General features: G+C 68.1%; 3 protein-coding genes across 5 annotated transcripts; 2 read left to right on the top strand and 1 right to left on the bottom strand.

Annotated features, from left to right (window-relative positions):
- Positions 1-373: 373 nt before the first annotated feature.
- B4GALNT1 (beta-1,4-N-acetyl-galactosaminyltransferase 1) lies at positions 374-10,898 on the bottom strand. The gene is made up of 10 exons (XM_069806120.1): positions 10,645-10,898; positions 9,854-10,027; positions 9,009-9,115; positions 8,663-8,700; positions 7,240-7,420; positions 6,086-6,202; positions 4,752-4,939; positions 3,988-4,128; positions 2,270-2,507; positions 374-1,107 (listed from the first exon to the last, which is right to left on the bottom strand). Exons 1-10 carry the CDS (start codon positions 10,848-10,850, stop codon positions 893-895), a joined length of 1,605 nt encoding a protein of 534 aa, XP_069662221.1. The 5' UTR covers positions 10,851-10,898; the 3' UTR covers positions 374-892.
- A 3,652-nt stretch (positions 10,899-14,550) lies between these two features.
- On the top strand, positions 14,551-19,656 carry OS9 (OS9 endoplasmic reticulum lectin). 3 transcript variants are annotated; one of them, XM_069806118.1, is made up of 14 exons: positions 14,551-14,750; positions 16,083-16,259; positions 16,352-16,415; positions 16,525-16,601; positions 16,720-16,818; positions 16,902-17,103; positions 17,194-17,322; positions 17,456-17,556; positions 17,682-17,724; positions 17,838-17,926; positions 18,035-18,253; positions 18,371-18,710; positions 18,816-18,925; positions 19,020-19,656. In XM_069806118.1, exons 1-14 carry the CDS (start codon positions 14,583-14,585, stop codon positions 19,146-19,148), a joined length of 1,947 nt encoding a protein of 648 aa, XP_069662219.1. In that variant the 5' UTR covers positions 14,551-14,582; the 3' UTR covers positions 19,149-19,656. The 3 variants fall into 3 exon arrangements, with proteins under 3 accessions (XP_069662219.1, XP_069662218.1, XP_069662220.1); XM_069806117.1 differs by having other exon boundaries at positions 14,553-14,750; positions 17,194-17,316; positions 18,035-18,298; XM_069806119.1 differs by having other exon boundaries at positions 14,555-14,750; positions 18,035-18,298.
- A 342-nt stretch (positions 19,657-19,998) lies between these two features.
- Positions 19,999-23,391, top strand: LOC138689912 (glycoprotein-N-acetylgalactosamine 3-beta-galactosyltransferase 1-A-like). Its single transcript, XM_069806550.1, has 4 exons — positions 19,999-20,135; positions 20,623-20,833; positions 21,082-21,746; positions 22,911-23,391. Exons 2-4 carry the CDS (start codon positions 20,629-20,631, stop codon positions 23,079-23,081), a joined length of 1,041 nt encoding a protein of 346 aa, XP_069662651.1. The 5' UTR covers positions 19,999-20,135; positions 20,623-20,628; the 3' UTR covers positions 23,082-23,391.
- Positions 23,392-24,366: the final 975 nt, after the last annotated feature.

The following is a 24,366-nucleotide window of genomic DNA, read 5'->3' as shown; positions in this document are numbered from 1 at the left end:
AGAGGCGGGGTTAAGTTGTGGGGGTGGTGTTTAAAGAAAGGGGCAGGGCTTAGCCATGGGCTGGTGCTTAAAGGGGCGTGGCTAAGATGGGAGAGGGCGGGGCTTGCTGAAACAGTGATAAGGGGGGCTTAGAAGAAAAGGGGGGCTAAAATGTGGGGGTGGGGCTTAAAGAAAGGGGCGGTACTAAGATGGGGCGGTGCTTGACAAAAGAGGCAGGACTAAGAGAGTGGGCGGTGCTTGAAGAAAGGGGTGGGGCTAAGAGATGGGGCTTTGTCTAAATGGGCGGGGCTAAGCTGTGAGGGGGCGTGGCCTGGACAGGGCAGGGGGCCCCCCCCCCTCCTTTTTCTCAACAAAGAGGCAGATTTCGGTCTGGTTAAAATCTCACCATCCATCGGGTAGAAAAGGGCGGGGGGGGGCGGAGGGGGGCAGCCCCCTCCCCCAGCCCCTCCCCCAACCTGGCCCGGGGGGGTCCCGGGGGGGGAAGGGGCCGAGACTTGGCACAAAAATCCTGGCGGCAGCGCGGAGGCAGGGGCTGTACAATAGAAAATTGAGTCTCTGGGGGGGCGGACAAAAAAGGGAGAGGGGCACCCAGACACCTGAGTCCCCTGGGGGGGGTGTCGTCCCCCCCCGCCCACCACCCCCCAAAGTACAAAAGAGCTAAAAACACCGCGGGGGGGTGGGGTGGGGGGGGGAGGGGACCTGGGGGGGGGGTGGAGTGCTCCAGGGTGGCCGCAGTCCCATGGTGGCCCATGGTGGTGGCCCATGATGGTGGCCCATGGCGGTGGCACTGGGTGGTGGCCCATGGCGGTGGCCCTCGGTGGTGGCCCATGGTGTGTAGGGTGGGGGGGGGAGAATTCCCCTGGGCGGTGGCCGGCGGTGGCCGGGGAGGGGGCTAGTTGCCGGCCATGCACTTGAAGCGGTTCTTGAAGAAGAAGAGGCGATGCTTGAGGCGAAGGCTGTCGTCGCGGGCGGGGGGGTACCGGTAGCGGGCGTACTGCCGCTCGCCCTCCGTCCGGCGCCAGGGCAGGGCCAGTTTGGAAGCGTGATCCACCACCACGTCCTCGCAGGAGCCCACGTGCAGCACCCCCAGCCCGTCGATGAAGAACTCTGGGTGGGGGGGGATGGACACCCCAAAATGGGCTCAGCGCCATCGTGGGATCTCCAAAAATCCCCCCCGCTTCAGAGTCTCCCCTTCTCTTCCCGGCATCCCAGTGCTTGTCCAGCACCCCAGGTGACCCCATAGTGGGGGAGACACCCTTCACCCTCACCCCAGTAGGGAGCCAGGGGTCTCCCCCAGTTCTCTCCCCAAGGAATCCCCATGTCTGAGACCCTCCAGGACCCCAACGTTCAGCCCCCTTCTCTTCCCTGAGGGACCCCGATGCCTGACCCCCCCAATGGGACACCCTACACCCCTCCCACCCAGCACCCTGTCATCCCAGACCCCCCTGGGACACCCTAGCTCCCTTCCACCCACCACCCCAACACCCTGGACGCCCCCCGGACAGCCTGGCCCCCTCCCACCCAGGACCCCAATGTCCAAACCACCCTGGAACACTCCAGGCCATAGAGACTCCCCCCTCTGGGTCCTCCCCTGGAGCACCCCCCCAGGATCCCCTGCCCCCCCCAGGACCCCCTCCCCAGGATCCCCTGTCCCTCTCCTCCCAGGACCCCCAGGACGCCCCCATGTTCCTCCCTCAGAACACCCTTGTCCCCTCCTGGGACCCCCAGGACCACCCCCCCGGCACCCCCCCCAGGACATCCTCCCTGCCCCCCTACCCCGGGACTCCCAGGACCCCCCCAGGACCCCCTTGTCCCCCATCCAGGACATCCCAGCATCCCCTGCCAAGGGACTCCCACAACCCCCCCAGGTCCCCCCTGGACCCTCCCCAGGACCCCCAGACACCCCCATTAACCCCAGCACCCCCCCAGGTCCCTCCCTGGATTCCCCCAGGGACCCCCCCACCTCCCTCTAAGATCCCCTGGCCATGTTGTCCCCCCCCCCAGGACCCCTCCCATTACCCCAGGACCCCCCCAGGACCCTCCCATTACACCAGAACCCCCTCAGGACCCCCCCAGTTACCCAAGGACCCACCCTGTTACCCAAGGACCCCCCCAAGACCCCCCCATTACCCCAGGACCCCCCCAGAACCACCTCCATTACCCCAGGACCCCCCCAGTTACCCCAGGACCCCCCCCATTACCCCAGTACCCCTCCCCAAGTCCCCCCCATGGACCTTCCCCAGCACCCCCATGTCCCCCCACTCCTCACCAAGGTGGGCGACCCGACGCAGGCGGGGGTCGAAGCCGACCTGCCGGACTTTGTCGGTTCGGGCCAAGAAGAAGTTAACGACGCCATCGGTGACGACACAGGCGGGGAAACCGGCCAGGCGGTGATGGAAACCGGGCCGTGTCCGTAGGCAGTCCCCCCCCGCGCCGCCCCCACGCACGCTCAGCCGCTGCCGGTACGTCGTGGTGTAACCGGTGATTTCCCGCACCGCACCGCCAACCTGTGGGATGCCACTGGTACTGGGCGGTGGTACCGGGCACCGAGAGAGCCCCAGTACGCCCCAGTATCCCCAGCATCACCCACCTGCAGCACTGCCACTAGGCACCAAGACATCCCCAGTACACCCCAGTACCCCCAGCATCGCCCACCTGCAGCGCTGGCACCAGGATCCAAGACATCCCCAGTAACCCCCTGGTACCCCCCAGCATCGCCAACCTGTGACACTGGCACCAGGCACTGAGACGGCCCCAGTACACTCCTGTACCCCCAGCATCACCCACCTGCGGCACCAGCACTGAGACATCCCCAGTACACCCCATTATCCCCAGCATCACCCACCTGTGGCACCGGCACCAGGCACCAAGACAGCCCCAGTACACCCCAGTACCCCCAGCATCACCCACCTGCAGCACCGGCACAGATACAGCCCCAGTACACCCCAGTCTCGCCCACATGCAGCACCAGGCACTGGCACTGAGACAGCCTCAGTAACTCCAGTACCCCCAGCATCGCCCACCTGTGGCACCGGGCACCGGCATCGAGACAGCCCCGGTAACCCCAGTACCCCCAGCATCGCCCACCTGTGGGATGGCACCAGGCGCTGGCACTGGGAATGGGGAATGGCACCCAAGACCCCCCCAGCAACACCTACCTGTGGCACTGGGACTGGGCACAGCACCAGCACCAGAGACATCCCCAGTACCCACCCAGTGTCACCCACCTGCAGCACCGGCACCAAGACATCCCCAGTACACCCCAGTACCACCCAGCATCACCCACCTACTGCAGTGGGTGCTGGCACCAGGAATGGCACCAACATACCCCAGTACCCTCCAAGAATCACTCACCTGTGGGATGGCACTGGGCGCTAGCACTGGGAACTGGGAATGGCACCCGAGACCCCCAGCATCACCCACCTTCACCATGGGCACTGGGCCATCCCTGGTACCTGCCCCCCGCCCCAGTAGTGCCTACCTCCAGTACTGGCACTGGGCACTGAAACATCCCTGGTAACCCCCCCCTCCCAGCATCACCCACCTGTGGCACTGGCATTGGCCGCTGGCACTGAGAACAGAGATATCCCCAGTACCCCCCAGCATCACTCACCTGCGGCACTGGGAGCCCCTAGGACACCCCCCCACGTACCCACCCCCCCACCCCCAGCACCCCCGGCACACCAGGCTCACCGGGACCCCCACAGCGTGGTGCCACCCACCCACAGCACTGCCAGAACACTGGGTACCAGCAACCTTGGGGGCACTGGGGGATACTGGGACACCCCCTGGCACTGGGCTGTGGGGCACCAGCACACCCCCTGGCACCAGGGACGGGGGGGGCGGGGCACTGAGATGGCACCAGGCACTGGGGACGTGGGGGACCAAGACCCCCCTACTCAGATCATGGGGACCCACTGGCCACCAGCACCCCACCGGTGCCTCCCCCCAGCTCCTGGGTGCCCCCCCAGCACCCCCACCCCGTACCAGGTCCAGGCTGGTTTTCTCCAGCACGTCCACCAGCTTCTCCAGGCGGGTGCGGGGGGTGAAGATGAAGTCGTCGTCCACCCACAGCACGTACTTGGTGGTCACCTGCGAGACCGCCAGGTTCCTCCCGGCGAACCAGCCCTGTGGAGCCGCCGTCAGTGCCTGCCGCCCCACGGCTGCCCCACGGCTGCCCCACGGCCCTGCCAGAGTCCTGCCATGTCCCCCCTCCCCAGGGAGCCACAGCCCTGCCAGCCCCCCCTGTGTCCCCCATCCCTGCGGACCCACAATCCTGCCAGCCGCCCCCCGTGTCCCCCCTCCCGAGGGTCCCACAGCCCTGCCAGACCCCCTGCCCCCCATCCCTGGGGACCCACACCCCTGCCACCACCCCCCCATGTCCCCCATCCCTGGGGACCCACAACTCTGCCACAACCCTGTCCCCCCTCTCCCTGGTGTCCCACACCCCTGCCACCCCCCCCCCCTCCCTGGAGACCCACACCTCTGCCACCCCCCCCATGTCCCCTATCTCTGGGGACCCACACCCCTGCCACCCCCCCCATGTCCTCCATCCCTGGGGACCCACACCTCTGCCACCCCCCCAGTGCCCCCCCCCTCCCCAGAGTCCTGCAGCCCCATGTCCCTACCACCCCCCCATGTCCCCCCCTCCCCAGTCCCCCCCAACCCCACATCCCTCCTCCTAACCCCCTCCCACCCCCCAGCCCAACCCTGACCCTTCCCAATAATCCCCCCCCACCCCGGACCCCCACCTTGCCGAAGGGCATGAGGTAGTGCTCGAGGTGGGGGCCCTGCAGGGGCTCGGGGCGCTGGCTGTCATCGGCCACCACGATGGTGACGGAGGGGTAGAAGCGGCGGATGCTGGCGATGAGCCCCCGCAGCTTGTCGTAGCGCAGGAACGTCTTGGTGGCGATGGTCACCAGCGCTGTGATGTTGTACCCTGCGGGGGGGGGGGGGGGATGTCAGCTGGGGGGGGGAGTACTGGGCACCCCACGCTGGGAGATTGGGGCATCCACACTGGGAAAACTGGGTACCCATGCTGGGAAGACTGGGTGCCCAAACTGGGACGACTGGGTACCCACAATTGGGGGACTGGGGCACCCACGCTGGGAAGACTGGGCGTCCACAATGGGAAAACTGGGCACCCACAATGGGGGGACTGGGGCACCCACGCTGGGAAGACTGGGCGTCCACAATGGGAAAACTGGGCACCCACAATGGGGGGACTGGGGCACCCACACTAGGAAAACTGGGCACCCATGCTGGGAAGACTGGGCACCCCACGCTGGGAAAACTGGGCGGACTGGGGCACCCACACTGGGTAGACTGGGGCAGCCATGCTGGGAAGACTGGGCACCCATGCTGGGAAGACTGGGCACCCCACGCTGGGAAAACTGGGCACCCACACTGGGGGGACTGGGGCACCCACACTGGGTAGACTGGGGCACCCATGCTGGGAAGACTGGGCACCCCACGCTGGGGGGACTGGGGCACCCACACTGGAGGGACTGGGGCATCCACAATGGGGCAACCGGAGCACCCACACTGGGAGGACCAGGGCACCCACACTGGGGGGATCAGGGCACCCATACTGGGAAAACTGGGCACCCACGCTGGGAGGATTGGGGCACCCCAGCACTGGGAGGTTTGGGGCACCCCAGCACTGGAAGGAGTGGGGCACCCACACTGGGAAGACTGGACCCCCCCCCCACTGGGGGGACTGGGGCACCCACACTGGGAAGACTGAGCACCAAAACACTGGGAGGTTTGGGATACCCCAACGCTGGGAGAACTGGGCACCAAAACACTGGGAGGACTGGGACACCCCAACACTGGGAGAAGTGGGCACCAGAACACTGGGAGGATTGGGACACCCCAACACTGGGAGAACTGGGCACCAAAACACTGGGAGGACTGGGATATGCCAGCACTGGGAAGACTGGGGCACCCCAGCACTGGGAAGACTGGGGCACCCACACTGGGAGGAGTGGGGTACCCATGCTAGGACGAGTGGGGCACCCTGGCACTGGGAAGACTGGGCGCCCCTGGCACTGGGAGGACTGGTTTTGGGGTGCCCGTGGCTCACCTCCATCCCCATCGCTGTCGCCGTCACCGGCGGGGCCGGGGCCATAGAGACGGGGGGTGGGCGGGTGCCGGATGCGGATGGCGAAGGCGGCGTCGTGCCCGTCGGTGGAGAACTGCACTGGAAGGCCAACGAGGCGCTGGGTGTCCCGGGCGGGGGGGGGGTTTGGGGTGGCACCCACCCACCTCAGGGTGCCCTGCACCCTCAGGGCACCGCCACGGGGACATGGCGTCACCGGGCCTGAGCCAGGCTGCGCTGCCACCACGGCACCCCCAGGGGCAGGGACCCTCTGTGGCACCCACGGGGCCAGCACCCATCCAAATCCAACCCATGGGGCCAGCACCCATCCAAGTCCAACCCATGGGGCCAGCACCCATCCAAATCTCCACCCATGGTCCTCCAGGGCCAGCACCCATCTAAATCCCACCCATGGCACCCATGGGGCCAGCACCCATCCAAATCTCCACCCATTGCACCCCAAACACCAGCACCCATCCAGGGTCCACCCATCGCACCAGCACCCATCCAGAGCCCACCCAAGGCACCCCAAACACCAGCACCCATCCAGGGTCCATCCATGGCACCAGCACCCATCCAGAGCCCACGCAAGGCACCCCAAACACCAGCATCCATCCAGGGTCCTCCAGGGCCAGCACCCATCCAGAGACAACCCATGGCACCCATGGGGCCAGCACCCATCCAGAGCCCACCCAAGGCACCCCAAACACCAGCACCCATCCAGGGTCCACCCATCGCACCAGCACCCATCCAGAGCCCACGCAAGGCACCCCAAACACCAGCACCCATCCAGAGACCACCCATGGCACCCATGGGGCCAGCACCCATCCAAATCTCCACCCATTGCACCCCAAACACCAGCACCCATCCAGGGTCCACCCATGGTCCTCCAGGGCCAGCACCCATCCAAATCCCACCTGTGGCACCCATGGGGCTGGCACCCATCCAGAGCCCACCCATGGCACCCCAAACACCAGCACCCATCCAGGGTCCCACCCACAGCACCCATGGGCCCAGCACCCATCCAAATCCCACCTGTGGAATTGCCCACACCCTGCCTACACCCCTGGGACCAGCACCCATGCGGGTGCCACCCATGGAATCAACCCCCCCACCACCCCCCACCCTGCAGCACCCACCGATGTCGGCGGTGTCGGGGTGGAAGAGGGTGTTGGTGTAGGTGACGAATTGCAGCTGGCGGTTGAGGTGGTCCAGGTGGGCGGCGGCCAGCGAGAGGCGGGGCTGCCCCTCCCCCTGCAGCTCCACGCCCTCCACCACAGCCGCCACTGCCAGCGTCCCCATGGTGGCCGTCAGGTTCACCTGCGGGGGGGGGGGACATGACACCCAGGGTGGCCACGCCTGGGACACGCCAGGGCATCCTGCCTGTACCCTGCCCACGCCCCGCCCTCACAGGACAACACCTTGCACACGCCCTGCCACTCCCCGCTCGAGCATGATCCTGCCCTGCCATGGCCTGCTCGCACAGGATTCCGCCCTGCCCATGCCCTGCCACACCCTGCTCGCGCAGTATCCCACCCTGTCCACGCCCCGCCACGCCCCTCTCGCGCATTATCCCGCCCTGCCACACCCTGCTCGCGCAGTATCCCACCCTGCCCTCGCCCTGCCACACCCTGCTCACGCAGGATTCCGCCCTGCCATGCCCCGCCCACACAGGATTCCACCCTGCCCATGCCCTGCCACACCCCGCTCGCGCGTGATCCCGCCCTGCCACACCCTCCTTACATTGTATCCCGCCCTGCCCATGCCCTGCCACAACCTGCTCACGCAGGATTCCGCCCTGCTACACCCTGCTTGCGCATAATCCCGTCCTGCCATGCCCTGCTTGTGCAGTATCCCGCCCTGCCCACGCCCTGCCATGCCCCACTCGCACAGGATTCCACCCTGCCATGCCCCGCCCACACAGGATTCCACCCTTCCCACACCCTGCCACGCCCCTCTCGCGCCTGATCCCGCCCTGCCACACCCTGCTTGCGCATTATCACGCCCTGCCCACGCCCTGCCACGCCCTGCTTGCACAGGATTCCACCCTGCAACACCACGCCCACACAGGATTCCGCCCTGCCCACGCCCTGCCACTCCCCGCTCACACAGGATTCTGCCCTGCTGTACCCTCCCCACACAGGATTCCAACCTGCCCATCCCCTGCTCGCGCAAGATCCCTCCCTGTCTACATGCTGCCACACCCCACTTGTGCAAGATTCCGCCCTGCCCACGCCCTGCTCGTGCAGTATCCCAGCCTGCCCATGCCCTGCCATGCTCTGCTTGCACAAGATTCTGCCATCTCCACGCCCTGCCGTGCCCCACTCGTGCATGATCCTCCCTGCCCACGCCCTGCCACGCCCCACCCGCACAGGATTTCGCCCTGCCCATGCTCCACCCACACAGGATTCCACTCTGACCACGCCCTGCCACACCCCACCCACGCATGATCCCGCCCTGTCCACGCCCCGCCACTCCCCACTCGCGCACATTCCTCCCTGCCCACGCCCTGCCACACCCCACTCGCGTCCTGCCCCGCCCCGCCCCCGCCCCCGCCCTCACCTGGTAGGTTTTCCTGCCCGTTGCCTGCAGGCTGAGCCCTGCGGGGCCACAGAGAGGTGAGCAGGGCCGGGGGGGGCACTCACCCAAAGACCCCTGGGTGGGTGCAGGGTGTCACCCCCTACCCCCCCATGCCCTCCCATGCCCATTGTGCCCCCCGTGCCCCCGATCCCTCCCTGTGCCCCCCATATGTTCTCACCCCCGCTTGACCCTGCGCCCCCCGATACTGCTGTACTCCCCCACCCCTGTGCCTCCCCAAATTGCCCTTTTACCCCCCAATACTGCTGTACCCCCCCACCCCACTGTGTGCCCTAATGGTCCTGTGCCCCCCCCCGTGCCCCCCCCTCACCGGGCACCAGGACGGTCTGCAGCGGCCGCACCTCCACCCCCTGGGCCGGGTACTCGAGGGGGGAGTTGGCGCGGACGATGAGCAGCCGGTCGGCCGGGGACTGCACCCTGTGGGGAGGGTGGGGGGGCTCAGGTGGGGGCCATCCTGCCCCACAACACCCTGCCCCACAGCAAGCCTCAGGGGGTCCCCCCCACCTGCCCCACACTGATCCCAAGGGGTCCTATCCTGCCCCATACTGGCCCTGGGGTCCCATCCTGCCCCACATCAGTCCCAGTGGGTCCCATCCTGCCCCACACCTACTCTGGGGGGGTCGCACTCTGCCCCACACTGATCCCAGGGGGTCCCATCCCACCCCACACTGACCTTGGGGGGTCCCACCCTGCCCCACACCAATGCCAGCAGGTCCCCTCCTGCCTCACACCAATCCCAGTGGGTCCCATCCTGCCCAATACAGATCCCAGGGGCTCCCATGCTGCCCCACACCGATCCTGGCTGTCCCACCCTGCCCCACTCCGATCCCAGTGGGTCCCATCCTGCCCAATACAGATCCCAGTGGGTCCCATCCCACCCCACACTGACCCTGGGGTATCCCCTCCTGCCCCACACCAATCCTGGGCATCCCCCCTGCCCCACACCGATCCCAGTGGGTCCCATCCTGCCCAATACAGATCCCAGTAGGTCCCATCCTGCCCCACACCAATCCCAGTGGGTCCCATCCCGCCCAATACAGATCCCAGTGGGTCCCATCCCGCCCCACACTGACCTTGGGGGGTCCCACCCTGCCCCACAGCGACCCTAGGGGGGGTGTGTGTGCGTGTGCCCCCCCCACAGGACCCCCCGCTCACCGCAGGCGGTAGCTGTGGTACTCGCGCTCGCGCTGGCGCTGCAGCCGGGGCCGCTCGCCGGGGGCGAAGGCGCTGGCGAAGTCGACGCTGGGGCCCTGCCCGAAGAGCTGCCGCTGGAGGGGCAGCGCCAGCCCTGGCTCCGCCTCGCAGGAGCAGCCGTTCCTGGGCAGCAGCCTGCCCCGCCCACTGTCACCACACCCGCTCCGCACCCACGGGTGGGGACGATGCCCACCCACGCCCTGGCACCACCTCGTCACCTGCCCTGGCACCGCCCGGCACCACCATGGCACCGCCCTGGCACCGCCTTGTCACCCACCCTGGCACCGCCCAGCACTGCCCTGGCACCACCCTGGCACCGCCCAGCACCACCTTGTCACCCACCCTGGCACCACCCTGCACCGCCCCAGCCGCCACCCCATCACCCCCTCCCCAGGGTGCCCCCATCCCCACGGGTGCCCCAGCCACCCCACCCTGGGGTACCCCCATCCCCATGAGCCCCAGATTCGCCACACCCTTGGGTACCCCCACCCATGGGTGCTCTGACCCCACAGGTGAGCCCCAGCCCCCACCCATAGGTTCCCCCAGCCCATGGGTACCCCCACCCACGGGTGCCCCAACCCTGTGGTACCCCAAACCCCTGGGTGAGTCCCAGCCCCCACCCATGGGTACCCCCACCCATGGGTACCCCCAGCCCATGGGTGCCCCCAGCCCCCTGGGTGAGTCCCAGCCCCCCACCCACCCAGGGGTGCCCCCCACCCATGAGTGCCCCCGCGACGGGCGCCAGTCCTTACTCCATGACCTCCTCCTTGAGGCGGAAGGGGACGTGGGGGTAGGAGCGGGTGGGGGGGGGCAGGGGGGGCCCCAGTAGGCGCTCGGGGGCTGGGCGCCGCAGGTCGACGCTGGGGGCACCTTTGGGTGCCCAGAGGTGGAGGTAGAGTGCGGCCAGCGAGGCCGTGGCCACCAGGAGCAGGCAGAGGGACCTCTGCGCCCCCCGCATCCTGGGCGCGGGCGGGGCGGGGCTGCGGGGGGACCCCACCCGTGTCACGCCCGCCTTGCCCCCAGCGCAAACTGGGGAGCACCGGGGTTGACCAGTGCCCCCGGTGCAAGCTGGTGCAGCCCAGTGCCCCCCAGAACCTCCCAGTGCCGCCAATGCCTCCCGGTGCCCCCAGCACAAACCAGTGCCCCCAGTGCAACCCAGTGCCCCCAGCGCAACCCAGTGCAACCCAGAACCTCCCAGTGCCTCCAATGCTTCCCAGTGCCCCCAGCACAAACCAGTGCCTCCCAATGCAAGCTATTGCCCCCAGCACCTCCCAGTGCAACCCAGTACCTCCCAGTGCCCCCAGCACAAACCAGTGCCTCCCAACACAAGCTATTGCCCCCAATGCCTTCCAGTGCCCCCAGCACAGACCAGTGCCCCCAGCGCAACCCAGTGCCTCCCAATGCAAGCTATTGCCCCAATGCCTCCCAGTGACCCCAGCACAACCCAGTGCCCCCAGGGCATCCCAGTGCCCCCAGGGCAACCCAGTGCAACCCTGTGCCTCCAGAACTTCCCAGTGCCCCCAATGCCTCCTGGTGCCCCCAGCGCAACCCAGTGCCACCCAGCACCACCCAGTGCCTCCAGAACCTCCCAGTACCCCTAGCACAAACCAGTATAGCCAGCACAAACCAGTGCCTCCCAATGCAAGCTATTGCTCCCAGCACCTCCCAGTGCAACCCAGTGTAACCTAGTGCCCCCAGCACAAACCAGTGCTCCCAGCGCAACCCAGTGCCTCCCAATGCAAGCTAATGCCCCCAATGCCTTCCAGTGCCCCCAGCACAGACCAGTGCCCCCAGCGCAACCCAGTGCAACCCAGTACAACCCAGAACCTCCCAGTGTCCCCAGCACCTCCCACTGCAATCCTGTGCCCCCAGCGCAACCCAGTGCCTCCCAATGCAAGCTATTGCCCCCAATGCTTCCCAGTGCCCCCAGCACCTCCCAGTGCAACCCAGTGCCCCCAGTGCAATCCAGTGCCTCCCAACGCAAGCTATTGCCCGCAATGCCTCCCAGTGCCCCCAGCACCTCCCAGTGCAACCCTGTGCCCCCAGCGCAACCCAGTGCTTCCCAATGCAAGCTATTGCCCCCAATGCCTCCCAGTGCCCCCAGCACAAACCAGTGTCCCCAGCGCAACCTAGCACATCCCAGTGCAACCCTGTGCCCCCAGAGCAAACCAGTGCAACCCAGTGCAACCCAGTGCCCCCAGTGCAACCCTGTGCCCCCAGTGCTATCTATTGCCCCCAATGTCTCCCAGTGCCCCCAGCACCAACCAGTGCAAACCAGTGCAAGCCAGCACAAGCCAGTGCCCCCAGTGCAAGCCAGTGCAACCCAGCTCCTCCCAGTGCAAGCTAGTTCCCCAGCTCCTCCCAGTGCAACCCAGTTCCTCCCAGTGCAACCCAGCAACCCCCAGTACAACCCAGTGCCCCCACTGTGGCCCCGTGCAACCTAGTGCAAACCACTGTCCCCAGCGCCTCCCAGTGCCACCCAGCCATCTGCCACCAAAATCACCATAGCTCCCCAGTGCCTCCCAGTGCCTCAGTGTCCCCATTGCCACCCAGTGTCCCCCGGGTGCCTCCCAGTGTCCCCAGTCCCTCCCACTGCCCCCCAGCACCTCCAGTGCAAACCAGTACCCCCAGTGCCTTGCCCTACCACCCAACGCTCCCAGTCCCTCCCACTACTCCCAACGCCTCCCAGTCCCCCAGTTCAACCCAGTGCCCCCCCCAGTACCCCCTTTCTGCTGTACCCCTTCCATCATGCTTCCCAGTGCCCCCTCCCAGTCCTTCCCAGTCCCTCCCAGTGCCCTCACCTCGGGGTGGGCGAGGGTCCCGGTGGGGTCGGGGTGGGGGTCTCAGCCCACGCTCATGGCTCTGCCCCCCCACGACACCGGCCTGGGGACACGGGGACAGCGTCAGAGGTGGGGGGGGGGGGGAGGGGGGGGGGGGGGGGAGACACACACCACCCCCCCCCCCCGCACCCCCAGCCCCACCCAGGGACACGGCTGCAGCCAGGGACCCCCCCGGGCCCCCCGGAGGGGCTTTATCCGAGGATGGGGGGGTTAAAAGGAGGGGGGGGCAGGATTGGGGGGGGCTCAGGCAATGGGGGGGTAATGGGGGGGGGATTTGGGGTGCAGTAGGGCCGGGGGGGGGACTGGGGGGTGCTGGGGGGGGGGGGAGGCCCAGGGGATGCGGGGGGAGAAGCTCGGGGGGGATCCGGGGGCTGCGGGGGGGGGGGGGCAGGGGGCTGGGGGGGTCCGGGGGGGGACCCGGCGGCTTGGGGGGTGCCGGGAGATGCGGGGATGGGGGGGGGGGGCCGTGGGGCGGCGGCTGCCGCGAAATGTCGCGACAAAGGGGGGGCGCTGGACGGCTCCGGCCCTACCTGGCTCCGCCGGCGGGTCCCGGCGCTCCGCGGCCGCGCACCGGCACCGGCACCGGCAGCGGGGACGGACGGACGGGGGGGGGGGGGGCGGCGGAGGGGGGGGGCAGGGCGCCCCCGGTGGCCCCGGCCGGGAACGGCACCGCCGCAGCCCCGGGAGGGGCCGGGGGGGGGGCACACAAAAAACGGGGAGGGGGCGGCGGCCGGTGTCACCGTGGCATCGGGGCTGGCGGAGGGTCAGGGGTGCCCCGGGGGGGGGGGAATTAGCGCTCCCCCCCCCCCGCGGTGTGGCGGGGGCTCCGGCTGCCACAGGCCGCGCTTTGTGCCCACGCGTGGGCTGCACAAAGGCTCCATTGAGCTTTGGGGGGGGGCCCGGGGGGGGGGGGCCCGGGCCTGGGCTGCCTGTGGCCTGTCTGTCTCCGGGGGGGGGGGGGGCCTGAGAGCTGGGGGGGGACGACTGGGAGGATTCTGGGGGGGTTCTGGGGGGGGACGGGACTGGGGGGTGCTGGGGGGAGTTCTGGGGGGGGACTGGGAGGGGTGGGAGGATGCTGGGAGGGGACTGGGGGGGTGGGAGGATGCTGGGGGGTGCTGGGGGGGGACTGGGGGGGGTGGGCTGAGGTTGGGGGACGCGGGGGGGGACACACCGGAGGATACTGGGGTACCGGGGGGGGTCGTAGGGAGATGGGGGAGGGATGCGGGGGGTGCTCGGGGATGGGGGGGGGCCCGGCTGCACCCCGCTGGGTCCCACGCCCGAGGGGGGGTCTCGGGGAGGTGGGGGGGGGAGAGAAGAGCGGGGGTGCCCACGCGTGTTCGCGCTCGGGGCTCCCACGCACGTCGGTCGCCGTGTGCACGGGGGCCTCACCCTGGAGCGGGGCCGGGCCCCCTCCTCTCGGCTCCGGTAATCACGTGATCCCCCCCCCCCCCCCGATTTCCACCCCCCCCTCCGGGATGCTCTGTCTCTCTCCGCCAATCAGGTGGCCGGGATCGCCTGCATCCCGCTCAGCCAATAGGGAGGCGGCAGGTGCGCCACCGCCCTGCGCCTTTAAGAGCCCGCCGTTGCGTCATCGGGGCCGGCTGCGCCCCGCTTCGCGATTGGCTGCCGCCTGCTCCGACTCAGCCCAATCGCCTCGCTCTCTGGAGGGGACCACCGCCCTCCCACCGCGGCCTCAACCCCGGCGGCATCACCGCCAGCTTCCGACCAATAGAAAGCGAGCGTAAAGCTGACTGGCAGGCGGGCGGGCCAACCGCCGCGCGGGTTGCCAGCGGGCGGGGGCGGGCTCGGAGAGGCGGCGGGCGGAAGCGGCGGGCGGTGAAGGGGGTAAGATGGCGGCGCGGCCGGGCCCTGGCCTGGGCCCAGCGCTGCTGCTGGTACTGGTGGTGCTGGGCCCGGGGCGGCCGCTGCGGGGGGTTCGCGCCGCCCTTAACCTGCAGGAGCTGAGCGAGCTGAAGTACGGCCTGGAGATCCTCGCCGAGCCCGTGCTGGCCGGGCAGGTGGGTCCGCGGCGGGGACGGGCACCGACTCCGCGGCCGTTACGGGGGACACCGTGTTGGGGTGGGGGCCGGAAGCACCGACCCAGTGTCCCACCGGCCACGGGGGGGACGACGCTATGGGTCGGGGATCGTACCTGTGCGGGGGAACCGATCGCGGGGTCCTATTGGGGTTTGCGGGTACCGGACCGGGGTTGGGGGCACCGGGCCGGGGTCCTACCGGGGATGGGGGTACTGGTCCGGACTGGTACCGGGGACGGGAGCACCGGACCGGGGACGAGGGTGGTGCCGAGGACGGGGGTGCTGGCCCCGGGGCCGTATTAGGAACGAGGGCACTGGCCCGGGATTGGGGGCACTGGGGTGGGGGACCTGCCTGGGGCTGTACCGGGGGAGGGGGGTGTCATTGGGCCTGGGGCGGGGTGGGGGGGGACGGGGACTCGGGGAGGAAACGGGCTGTGACCGGGCCAGGGCCCTACCAGCAGCTGTCAGCACTGGGGGGGGGGGGGGTGTGTCACTGGGCCTTCTGGGGATCCTACTGGGAGTACTGGGACTGGACTGGGGAACAGGGGTTGGGGGGGGGGGGAACCGTACCTCTTTCACCTCCCACTCGCCTCTGCCGAGCAGCTCCCGGCAGCTGTGGGGTGCAGCTGGACCTACGGCGTCCTCGGGGTGCTGGTGACCCCCCCAGCACTGGTCTGGTGCTCAGTGGGGCTTCAGCTTCCGCATCCGTCAGCGGCAACGCTGCTGTCTGGCACTCCTCGCGGGGCAGAGTTCTTTCCGTGGGTGACAACGGGTGGGGACTGGACCTTTGCTCCCCAGATTTGGCAGTGGGATGGGTCGGGGTGGGGAGGTGGCGGGGGGGGGGGTGCCTGCCCGCAGGCAGCTGCTGCTGTGTGTCGCCTGCCACCGTCCCGAGCCCGGTGACTTTGAGCTGTTGGGCGGGAGCCACCACCGAGCAAGCCCTGCGAGTGAGGCGGAGGCGGGGGGGGGACAAAAACACACACCAGCCTGGAGCACACCCCTGCCCCCCCCCAGCTGGGGGTGGGGGGGGCAGCAGTGACAGGTCTGTCCCCTCACCTTCTGCCCATCTCACAGCCTTTTCTTGGGCTGGGCTCAGCTATAGTGGAGGAAAAACAGGAAACTGAGGCATGAAGTAGGGAGGGGACTGCGGTTTGCCTTGATTTCCCTAGGGTGGGGGAAGTGGCAATGGGCCGCATCCTGAGACACGGTTCACACCGTCCAGCCAGACACCCGGGTCCCTTGGCTGGTCCCCAGGGACCCTGACAGGTGTGTCCCCTCCCAACCCCGAGTCTCTGCCACGTCCCCCCACTCCAGCGCCAGGCAGAGGATGTGGTGACAGTGGCATCGAAGTTCAAGCAGCGCTATGAGTGTCGGCTTCCACCTGCAGCCATCCGGCGCCAGCCCAACCCTGAGGAGGAAGCGCAGCTCTACAACGGCTCCGGCGTCGCAGAGCTCCTGCGCCCCATGGGAGCTGCCCCATGCCTCGTCAAGGTTGGGGGGGGGGGAACCACAGGGTGGGAAGCAGCGGGGTAGTCACCCCGTGGCATCCATCCTGATCCCGTGTTTTTCCCCATCTTTTCCAGACCAAGGACTGGTGGACGTACGAGTTCTGCTACGGGAAGCACATCCAGCAGTATCACATGGAAGGTGACGGCGTGGGCGGGGATGGTGGCATGGGAGAGCCAGCAGGGGGGGAAGGGGCAGACCGTCCCCGATGTTGTCCCTCCCCCTGCTCAACACTTGTCTCTTGCCACAGAGTCGGAGATCAAAGGAGACATTCTCTTCCTCGGCTACTACCAGTCAGCGTTCGACTGGGACGACGAGACGGCCAAGGTGTGGGCTCCCCCCGCCCCAGGGACACCACCGTCCCCTCGCCCAACCCTCTTACAAGACAGCAGGGAATCCCCGGGGGTCCCCATCCCCACTCCGCTCTTCCCCTCTGTCCCCCCAGGCCTCCAAGCAGCACCGGCTGAAGCGATACCACAGCCAGAGCTACGTCAACGGCTCCCGGTGCGACCTCACCGGCCGAGCCAGAGAGGCTGAAGTCCGGGTAAGACGACGGGGGGGTTGACGCAGGCGCGGTGACGCTCCTGTCCCCGTGGCGCTGGCAGCGGCTGATGGTTCTCACCCCAGTTCCTGTGCGAGGAGGGAGCCGGCGACTACATCGCCCGGGTGGATGAGCCCCAATCCTGCTCCTACGTCCTGACCGTCCACACCACCCGCATCTGCCACCACCCCTTCCTGCGCCCCCCGGCCGGCGCCGCACCGCAGCCCATCCTCTGCCAGCCGGCGCTCAGCCCGGCACAGTACGTCGAGTACGTCCGCGCCCAAGTCTGTGAGTATCAGGGAGACCCCCCCGCCGGGTGGGCTGTGGGACCCCAGCACGGGGGTGACACGGGTCCCCTCTGTCCCTCCGTCCCTCCAGCTGACACCAAGCGGAAAGTGGAGGAGATCTCGGAGGAGCTCAAGACATTGGACACAAGGCTGTGGAGCGAGAGGGACGCCGAGACCCCCGCGCAGCCCCCCGAGGGCACACCGGTGGCCCACGGTGAAGGTACAGCACCTGTCCCCTGCTTGCCGCTGCGGTGAAGCGCGGCTCAGACAACCGCTGCGGGTGTTTGCCGGCTGGGGCGGCGTGCTCAGAGCTGCCCGGTGCCAGTTGTGCCCGTCCTCTCCTTCCATGCCAGCCGTGCCGGGGGACGAGCCGGACCCAGCCAAGGAGGCGGCTTTTTGGGAGCGGGTGCGTGAGGTGACCGAAAAGGCAGGCAGCCAGCAGGACAGCACCAGGGTGAGTCCCCAGCGCCCTCAGGGATGTCCTCGTGGCCACCAGCAAGGAGGAGCGGGGCCGGATGGGTGTCGTGTTAGAGGAGCAGTTTCGGGCTCCTGCTCCATCACCCCATCTCCTTCCCACAGGCAGAGGACCCATCCCCAAAGGCAACCAGCGGCCAGGCAGCTGGTGAGTCCCCAGGGGAGTGGCCAGCAGTGGCCACTCTGTGTCCCCCTGCATGCGCTGTGGGCCTTTGCCATCCCCATCCTTCCCGCCTGTCTGTTTTGGTGGTCGCCTTGTAGATACGAGGAAGAAAATCCATTTCAAAGTGATCAGGAGCCCTGGGGACCTGCTCCAGTTCATCGAGGAGCTGAAGGAGAGCACCAAGAAGGTGAGTGACTACCTGTGGCGGGGACAGGCCCCTCGGGCAGCTTCTCCATGCCTCAGTTTCCCCATCAGCACCAAGGGACATTCCTGAGAACCTTCCCTCTGCTTCCAGGCCAAGGAGAAGGCGAGTGAGGAGGAGGAGGAGGCAGCAGCAGTGGTAAAGGCTCCCCCAGACCCCCCTGTCCCTGAGGAGCCCCCAGCGGGTGAGAGGGAACGACTGGAAGAGGAAGAAGAGGATGAAGAGGAAGACGGGGACCTTCTGGGTGGCTTCGAGAAGGAGCTGGAGGCTGTTCTGCTGCCCCGGGAGCAGATGGCCCAGCTGAAGGAGGAGGTGAAGACCGAGATGGAGAAAGAGTTTGACAACATCATCAACGAGGTGGGTCACCACGCTAGGGACCCCCTGGCCTGGCTGGGGACCCCCCCTGACCCCCCCTCCCGTCACCCACAGGTGGAGGATGAGCTGGAGACGGAGGGGCTGAAGGGGGAGTTTGACCGTAACCAGGCCTCCAAATCCTTGGCTTCTACCCTCAACCGTCTCATGGACAAACTGGATGGAGGTGGCCCCAGCCCGGGGGGAGAGAAGGAGGAAGAGGAGGGGACCGGGAGGAAGGCCAGCCCCAGCCCACCCGCCGACGGACGCGTGCGGGTGCGGGTGAGCAGGATCGGACCCAGCAACACCCACCAGCGGGACCCCCCCCGGCGGGAGATGGCTCGGGATAACCCCCAACTCCACCACATCGAGAGCGAGGTCCGGGAGCTGCTGGCCAAGGAGGGGCTGCGGGCCGAAGGTAGGGGTTTTGGGGGGGGGGGGGGGGGGGGGGAGGAGGCTATAGCTGGGGTCCCCCCCCCTCCACCCACACCCGCCCATCACCCCCCTGTCCTTCCTCTCCTAGGGAAAATCGAGATCAAGATCGTGACGACGGGGGGGGGTGATGAGGACGATGCGCACTGGCTCTCAGAGGAGGACACCAAGAACCTCAAGGAGATCTTCTTCAACATCCTGGTGAGCGTGGGGCTGGGGGGGGGAAACTGAGGCACGGGGGGGGGGGCCAGGGCCCCCTTGTCATGTGATGTGTCGTGTCCTGTCCCCGCCCCAGATCCAGGGCACAGAGGAGGCACAGAAGGAGCGGCGGCGGCAGCAGGCACTGGAAGACAACTACCGCTTCGTTTGGGGGGGCCGGGATGAACCTCAGCCCCCTGGGGACTCCGAGGACCCTGACTTCTGACCCCCCCCCCCAGCCCCAGAGTCGGGGCTTTGGCCCCCCCCCCCCCGCCCTGGGGCTGGGTGCAGGACCCCCAGGAAGGGTGGTGATGCCCCACAGGGGTACCCCCCCACCCCACCCCAGTGGAGCCCCCAAGGGGCGACCTTGGACTGTTTTTGGTTTTTCTGGCGGGGGGGGGGGGGGGGGGGGGACGTGGAACTTGCTGTGTCCCCCATGGCAGGGGGGGGACCCTGCCCTGAGGCCGGGCGTATTTGTGACATGGATGAGCTGGGTCTGGGGAGAGTGTGGTTTTGGGGTGGGGGAAGAGTGTGATTGGGGCGGGGGGGATTGTGATTTGGGGGGGGGGGGTCCTGTTGTTGCCACTGGAGCCATTTGCACACACATCCCCCCCCCCCCCCCCCCCCCTTGCCGGGGGGGCCACTCTCTCATAATGAGATGTAATGAGGTCGTCAGGCCTTAGGCCCTGCCCCCCCCCCCCCCCTTTTTATCAATAAACCGAGGTCAGCCCCGGGCTGTGTCTGTGTCGCCTGTCCCCTCCCGTGTCCCTTATTTCCCCCCCCGTGTCCCCTGCCACTCTTGCCTGTCGTCCCCCCCCATCCTGCCCTCTATTGCCCCCCCCCCAGCCCTGCTGCCCCCCCCCCCCCCCCCCCCCATGGCCGATGTCATGACCCCACAGCCCGGAGTGAGGAACCGGGGTCCCCGGGGGTGGGTAGGGGGTCGTGGTCCCGTTTCCCCCCCACCCACCCGCGGGAATTGCAAAGAGGAGGGCTCATGGGAGCGCGGCAGCCAATCCGGCTTAGGGTGGGGCGGGGGCTCGCGTGGTTCTGGCCAATGGGAGCGCAGAGGGGGCGGGGCGGGCTGCTCAGTCCCGATACGATGTAGCGGCGGGCGTGGGGACCCCCCCCGGGACAGACCGGGACCCCCCCGGGACCGACCAGGACCCTTCCCCCCGGACTGACCCGGGACCCCCCGACTCCCCCCCGCTCCCAGGTGAGGGTGCAGCCGGGAGCCCGATCCCGGGACCCCCCGCGACCCCCGTTTCCCCCCCCCCCCCTCACTGTCCTGCCCCGCTCCTTGCCCCCATCTAGGAAGACACCCCCCCCGGGGGGGGCTGTGGGGAACTCAGGGGGACTTCCCCCCCCTTTAACTTATAATGGAGGGGGGAATCCGTGTCACCCCCCCCCCCCCGTTCCCCACAGATACCCCTTGGAGCCGGGGGGGGGGGGGTGCCAGCTCCGCCACGACCCCCTGTAGGTGTTGGCACCCCCCCAAAGTGTGACACACACCCTCCCGTGGGTTCTTCCCCCCCCCCCCCCCCGTGGGTCCTGTCCCCCACCCCATGGATCTTGCCCCAGGGTTTCTCCCACCAGCGACACTTCCAGCTCAGGCTGCGGCAGATAGGGGACATCACAGGGACGTCATGGGGTGTCGTGTCCCCCCCCACTCCACACTGACACCCCCCCCCCCCGTGCCCCAGGCCACCATGCTGCTGCCAGGCCTGAAGAGCACATGGCTGCCCTTCCACGGGGGGGTCTTCGTGGGCTTCACCGCCACCTTCCTCCTCCTCCACGGTGTCCTGCTGCCCTGGCCCATGCCCCCCACCAGCCAGGACCCCCAGGAGATTGATGACCCCCCTGGGGCAACCCGGTCTCCCGTGCTTTATGGCGTGGCCCCATCAGGCTCTGCAGGTGGGTGACATCATGATGGGGGGGGGGGCTTTAAGTGTGGGGACCATGGTGGGGTTTTGGGGTCTCTGGTGGGAGGGGGTGGGAGGCACGGTGAGGTCCCCCCACCCAGCTGCTCCAATTGGCGGGGGAGGGGTGCTGAGGGTGACCCCCCCGACCACGTACTGTGGGTGACGGCACGGGGCCAATGCGGTGGTCGCCACTGGGACCCCAACATCCATCATCCCCCTCCGCCACCACCGCGACGCCAGGCGAGGATGCCGGAGAAGCGCGGGCGCTGTACGAGCGGGTGCGCATCCTGTGCTGGGTGATGACGGGACCCGGCACCCTGGAGACCAAAGCTCGGCACGTGCGGGCTACCTGGGCACGTCACTGCAACGTGGCCCTCTTCATGAGCTCGGAGCCGGACGAGCGTTTCCCCGCCATTGGGTTGCCCGTCCGAGAAGGCCGCCACCAACTCTACTGGAAGACCATCCGCGCCTTCCAGTACGTGTACCGGCATCACCTGGATCGGGCCGATTGGTTCCTCAAGGCGGATGACGACACCTTCGTGGTGGTGGCCAACCTGCGTTGGCTGCTGGCCGGCCACCCCCCCGATCGCCCCTTCTACTTCGGCAAACGTTTCAAGCCCTTCACCAAGCAGGGCTACATGAGCGGCGGGGCTGGCTACGTCCTCAGCAAGGAAGCCCTGCGCCGTTTTGTGACCGCCTTCGCCTCCGGCACCTGCACCCACACCAGCGCCGTGGAGGACCTGGCCATGGGCCAGTGCCTGGAGAAGGTGGGGGTGGAGGCGGGCGACTCGCGGGACACATGGGGCCGCGAGACCTTCCACCCCTTCCCGCCCGAGTCCCACCTCACTGACAAGTTCTCCCAGAGCTTCTGGTACCGGAGCTACTGCTACTACCCCATCGTGGAGGTAGGTCGCACCTCCCGGGACCCCCCAGCCATGGACATTGCCCTTTCATCCTGCCCCAGCTGGGTAGAGGCAACCACCAGGACGCCGAGGTGGCCACAGTCTCCCCATGTATGGCTACAGTTTCCCCACGCACGGCCATGGTTCTTCTTGCATGGCCATGGTCCCCCCTACATGACCATGGACCCCTTGCGTGGCCACGGTGTCCCCACAACCCATGGCCACAGTTCTTCTTGCATGGCCATGGTCCTCCATGTGTGGCCGTGAGACCCCTTGCATGGCCATGGTGTCCCCATGTCTGTCTGTAGTGTCCCCCCACCCCGCTATTTTTGGCCATGACATCCCCACACGGCACGGCCACGGTTCCCCGTGCCAGGCTGTCGCATCCCACCATGCACAACCATGGCATCTGCCCCATAAATACCTGTGGTGTCCCTATCCGTGGCCGTGGTGCCCCCCCCCCATGTGTGGCCATAGCATCCCCCCCCCCACGCATGACCACAGTCTTCCACACATGGCCATGGTCCCACTCGCGTGACCATGGTGTCCCCCCACATGCATGGCCACGGCCCCCACACCTGTGGTCATGGTGACCCCCCCCCCCCATGCCTGGCTGTAGTGTCACCCCCCCTTCAATGCGTGGCCACAATGTCCCCCATGTGCGTGTCTGTGGTGTGTGTCCCCCCCCATACATGACCACAGCCCCCCAGCGCGTGGCCGTGACACCCACCCATGGTCTCTGCTCCCCCCACCCAAGCCGGTTGCCTGGCAAAGCCGCCCGTGATGCCCCCCCCACCCTGGCACCCGGCCATGTTTCCCGGGGGGGCTGTTGGGGGGGGCTGGCCCCGCTCTGGTGGTGCTGAGCCGGAGATTAGAGTATCAGCAGAGTAAGAGTATCACTCCTTTTTAGATTATCAGCCAGAGATAAGAGTATCACCGGGGGGGGGGGGGGCAGGCTGGGGGGGGGGAGCTGCCCCCAATGCCCCCCACCCCAATCCAAGGGACCCTGGCCAGAGGCCACGGTGATGGGCTCGGGGTAGGGGGGGCAGCCTCCAGCCCCCACCCTCCCTCCTGCCCTGTGGCACCAACGGGTGGAGGGGGGCATTGGGTGCCCCATCCCCCCCCACCCCTTCTCCAGCTCCCCCCCCCGCCTCATTTCTGCCCCAGGGCCCCCAGTGCTGCTCGGACCTGTCGGTGTCGTTCCATTACGTGAGTGGGGAGCAGATGTACGCGCTGGAGTACCTGACCCACCGCCTGCGTCCCTACGGCTACCAGCCCCGTTACCGGCCCCCCCTGACCCCCAGCACCCCCCCGACCCCCAATGCCACCCTGACCTAGCCCAGACCACCCCCCCACACACACACCTCCACTGGGACAGTTGCTCTCGGTGGCCATCTCTGGGGCGTCAGTGGCCACGGGGGCTCGTTTGGGGGTTGGGGACAGTGAGTGGGGATGGTGTGTGTGTCCCCCCCAGCCTGCAGCGGGGTGGGGGGGCTGGTGTCAGTGCTGCCCACGGGTGAAGGACCCCCCCCATGGGTGGGGATGGGACAGGGACATGGCCCCCTCCCAGTGTGGCCCTGGAGAAGGGGCTGTGGGAGGGACTGGGATGGGATGGGCTGGGGGGACCCATGGGTGCTGCTGTGACACCCCCCCCGGTCTCAGCTGCCCCCCCACCCCCAGTTAAAGCTGTTTGCCCAGGATAGAGGAGCCGGTTCCTCGTTTGGGTGCATCCATGCCATATGGTGCCACCACCACTGTCATCGCTGGGTTGCAGCCCCCCCACCTCCCCGAGACAGGGGACCCCATATTCGGGGGGGTGAAGCTGGGCCCATGTTTCGGGGGGGGGTGTCCCTGGAATGGGGTGGCAGGTGGGGTGGGGGGGGGGCAGGCTGGGAGGTGGGCATGGGTGAGCGGGGCCACAGCCGGTACCGGACCTGGCACCGGGGTGGGGGGACGGGGTCCATGGGGGACAGGAAGCCCCCTCCCCATATAGCCCCATTACTGCCCTGGGGACCCCAAATGCCCTGCCCCCCCCCCGGGCTCCTGCTCCCCCCTCTCCATGTCCCCCTCCCACCCCAGCTAGAGCCGCGTGGCCCTAATTAGTGGTCAGTAATGAGATTTGCTGGAATTGGATGTCCCTGATCTGGGGGGGGGCGGGGGCAGGGGAGGTGGGGGGGTCACAGCAGGGCAGGGGGCTGATGGCTTTGAGGGGGACTTGGGGGGGGGACTGGGGTGGGAGCAACATGAGGCTGGGAGGGATTGGGAGGTGTCTCAAAGGGATGGGGGGGCTGGTGGCTTTGTGGGGACTGGGGGGAGCACAGAAGGGGACAGGGAGGGATTGGGGGGGGTGTCTCGGCAGCACACAGAGCTGGTGGCTTGGGTGGGGGCCAGAGCCGTGGGAGGGTCCCACTGTGATGGGGGGGTGGGCAGTGGCTTGGGGAGGGGGGGTCTGTGGGTGATGGCACCCCACATTGGCCCCCATTTGGGGGGAGGGGGCAGATCCAGCACCCTCTGGGGTGACCACCCCCTCCCGTCCCCATCTCTCTTCAGTCCCCCCAAATGTCATAGTGGGGCCATGTGGGACAGGCACCCATGGGTCCCCCCAGGCTTCACTGTGGGGCTG

Source organism: Haliaeetus albicilla, chromosome 18, assembly GCF_947461875.1.
Source record: "Haliaeetus albicilla chromosome 18, bHalAlb1.1, whole genome shotgun sequence".
NCBI classification, from domain to species: Eukaryota; Metazoa; Chordata; class Aves; order Accipitriformes; family Accipitridae; genus Haliaeetus; species Haliaeetus albicilla.
The sequence above is the reverse complement of the archived record's forward strand: the minus strand, read 5'-3'. Positions and strand labels throughout refer to the sequence as shown.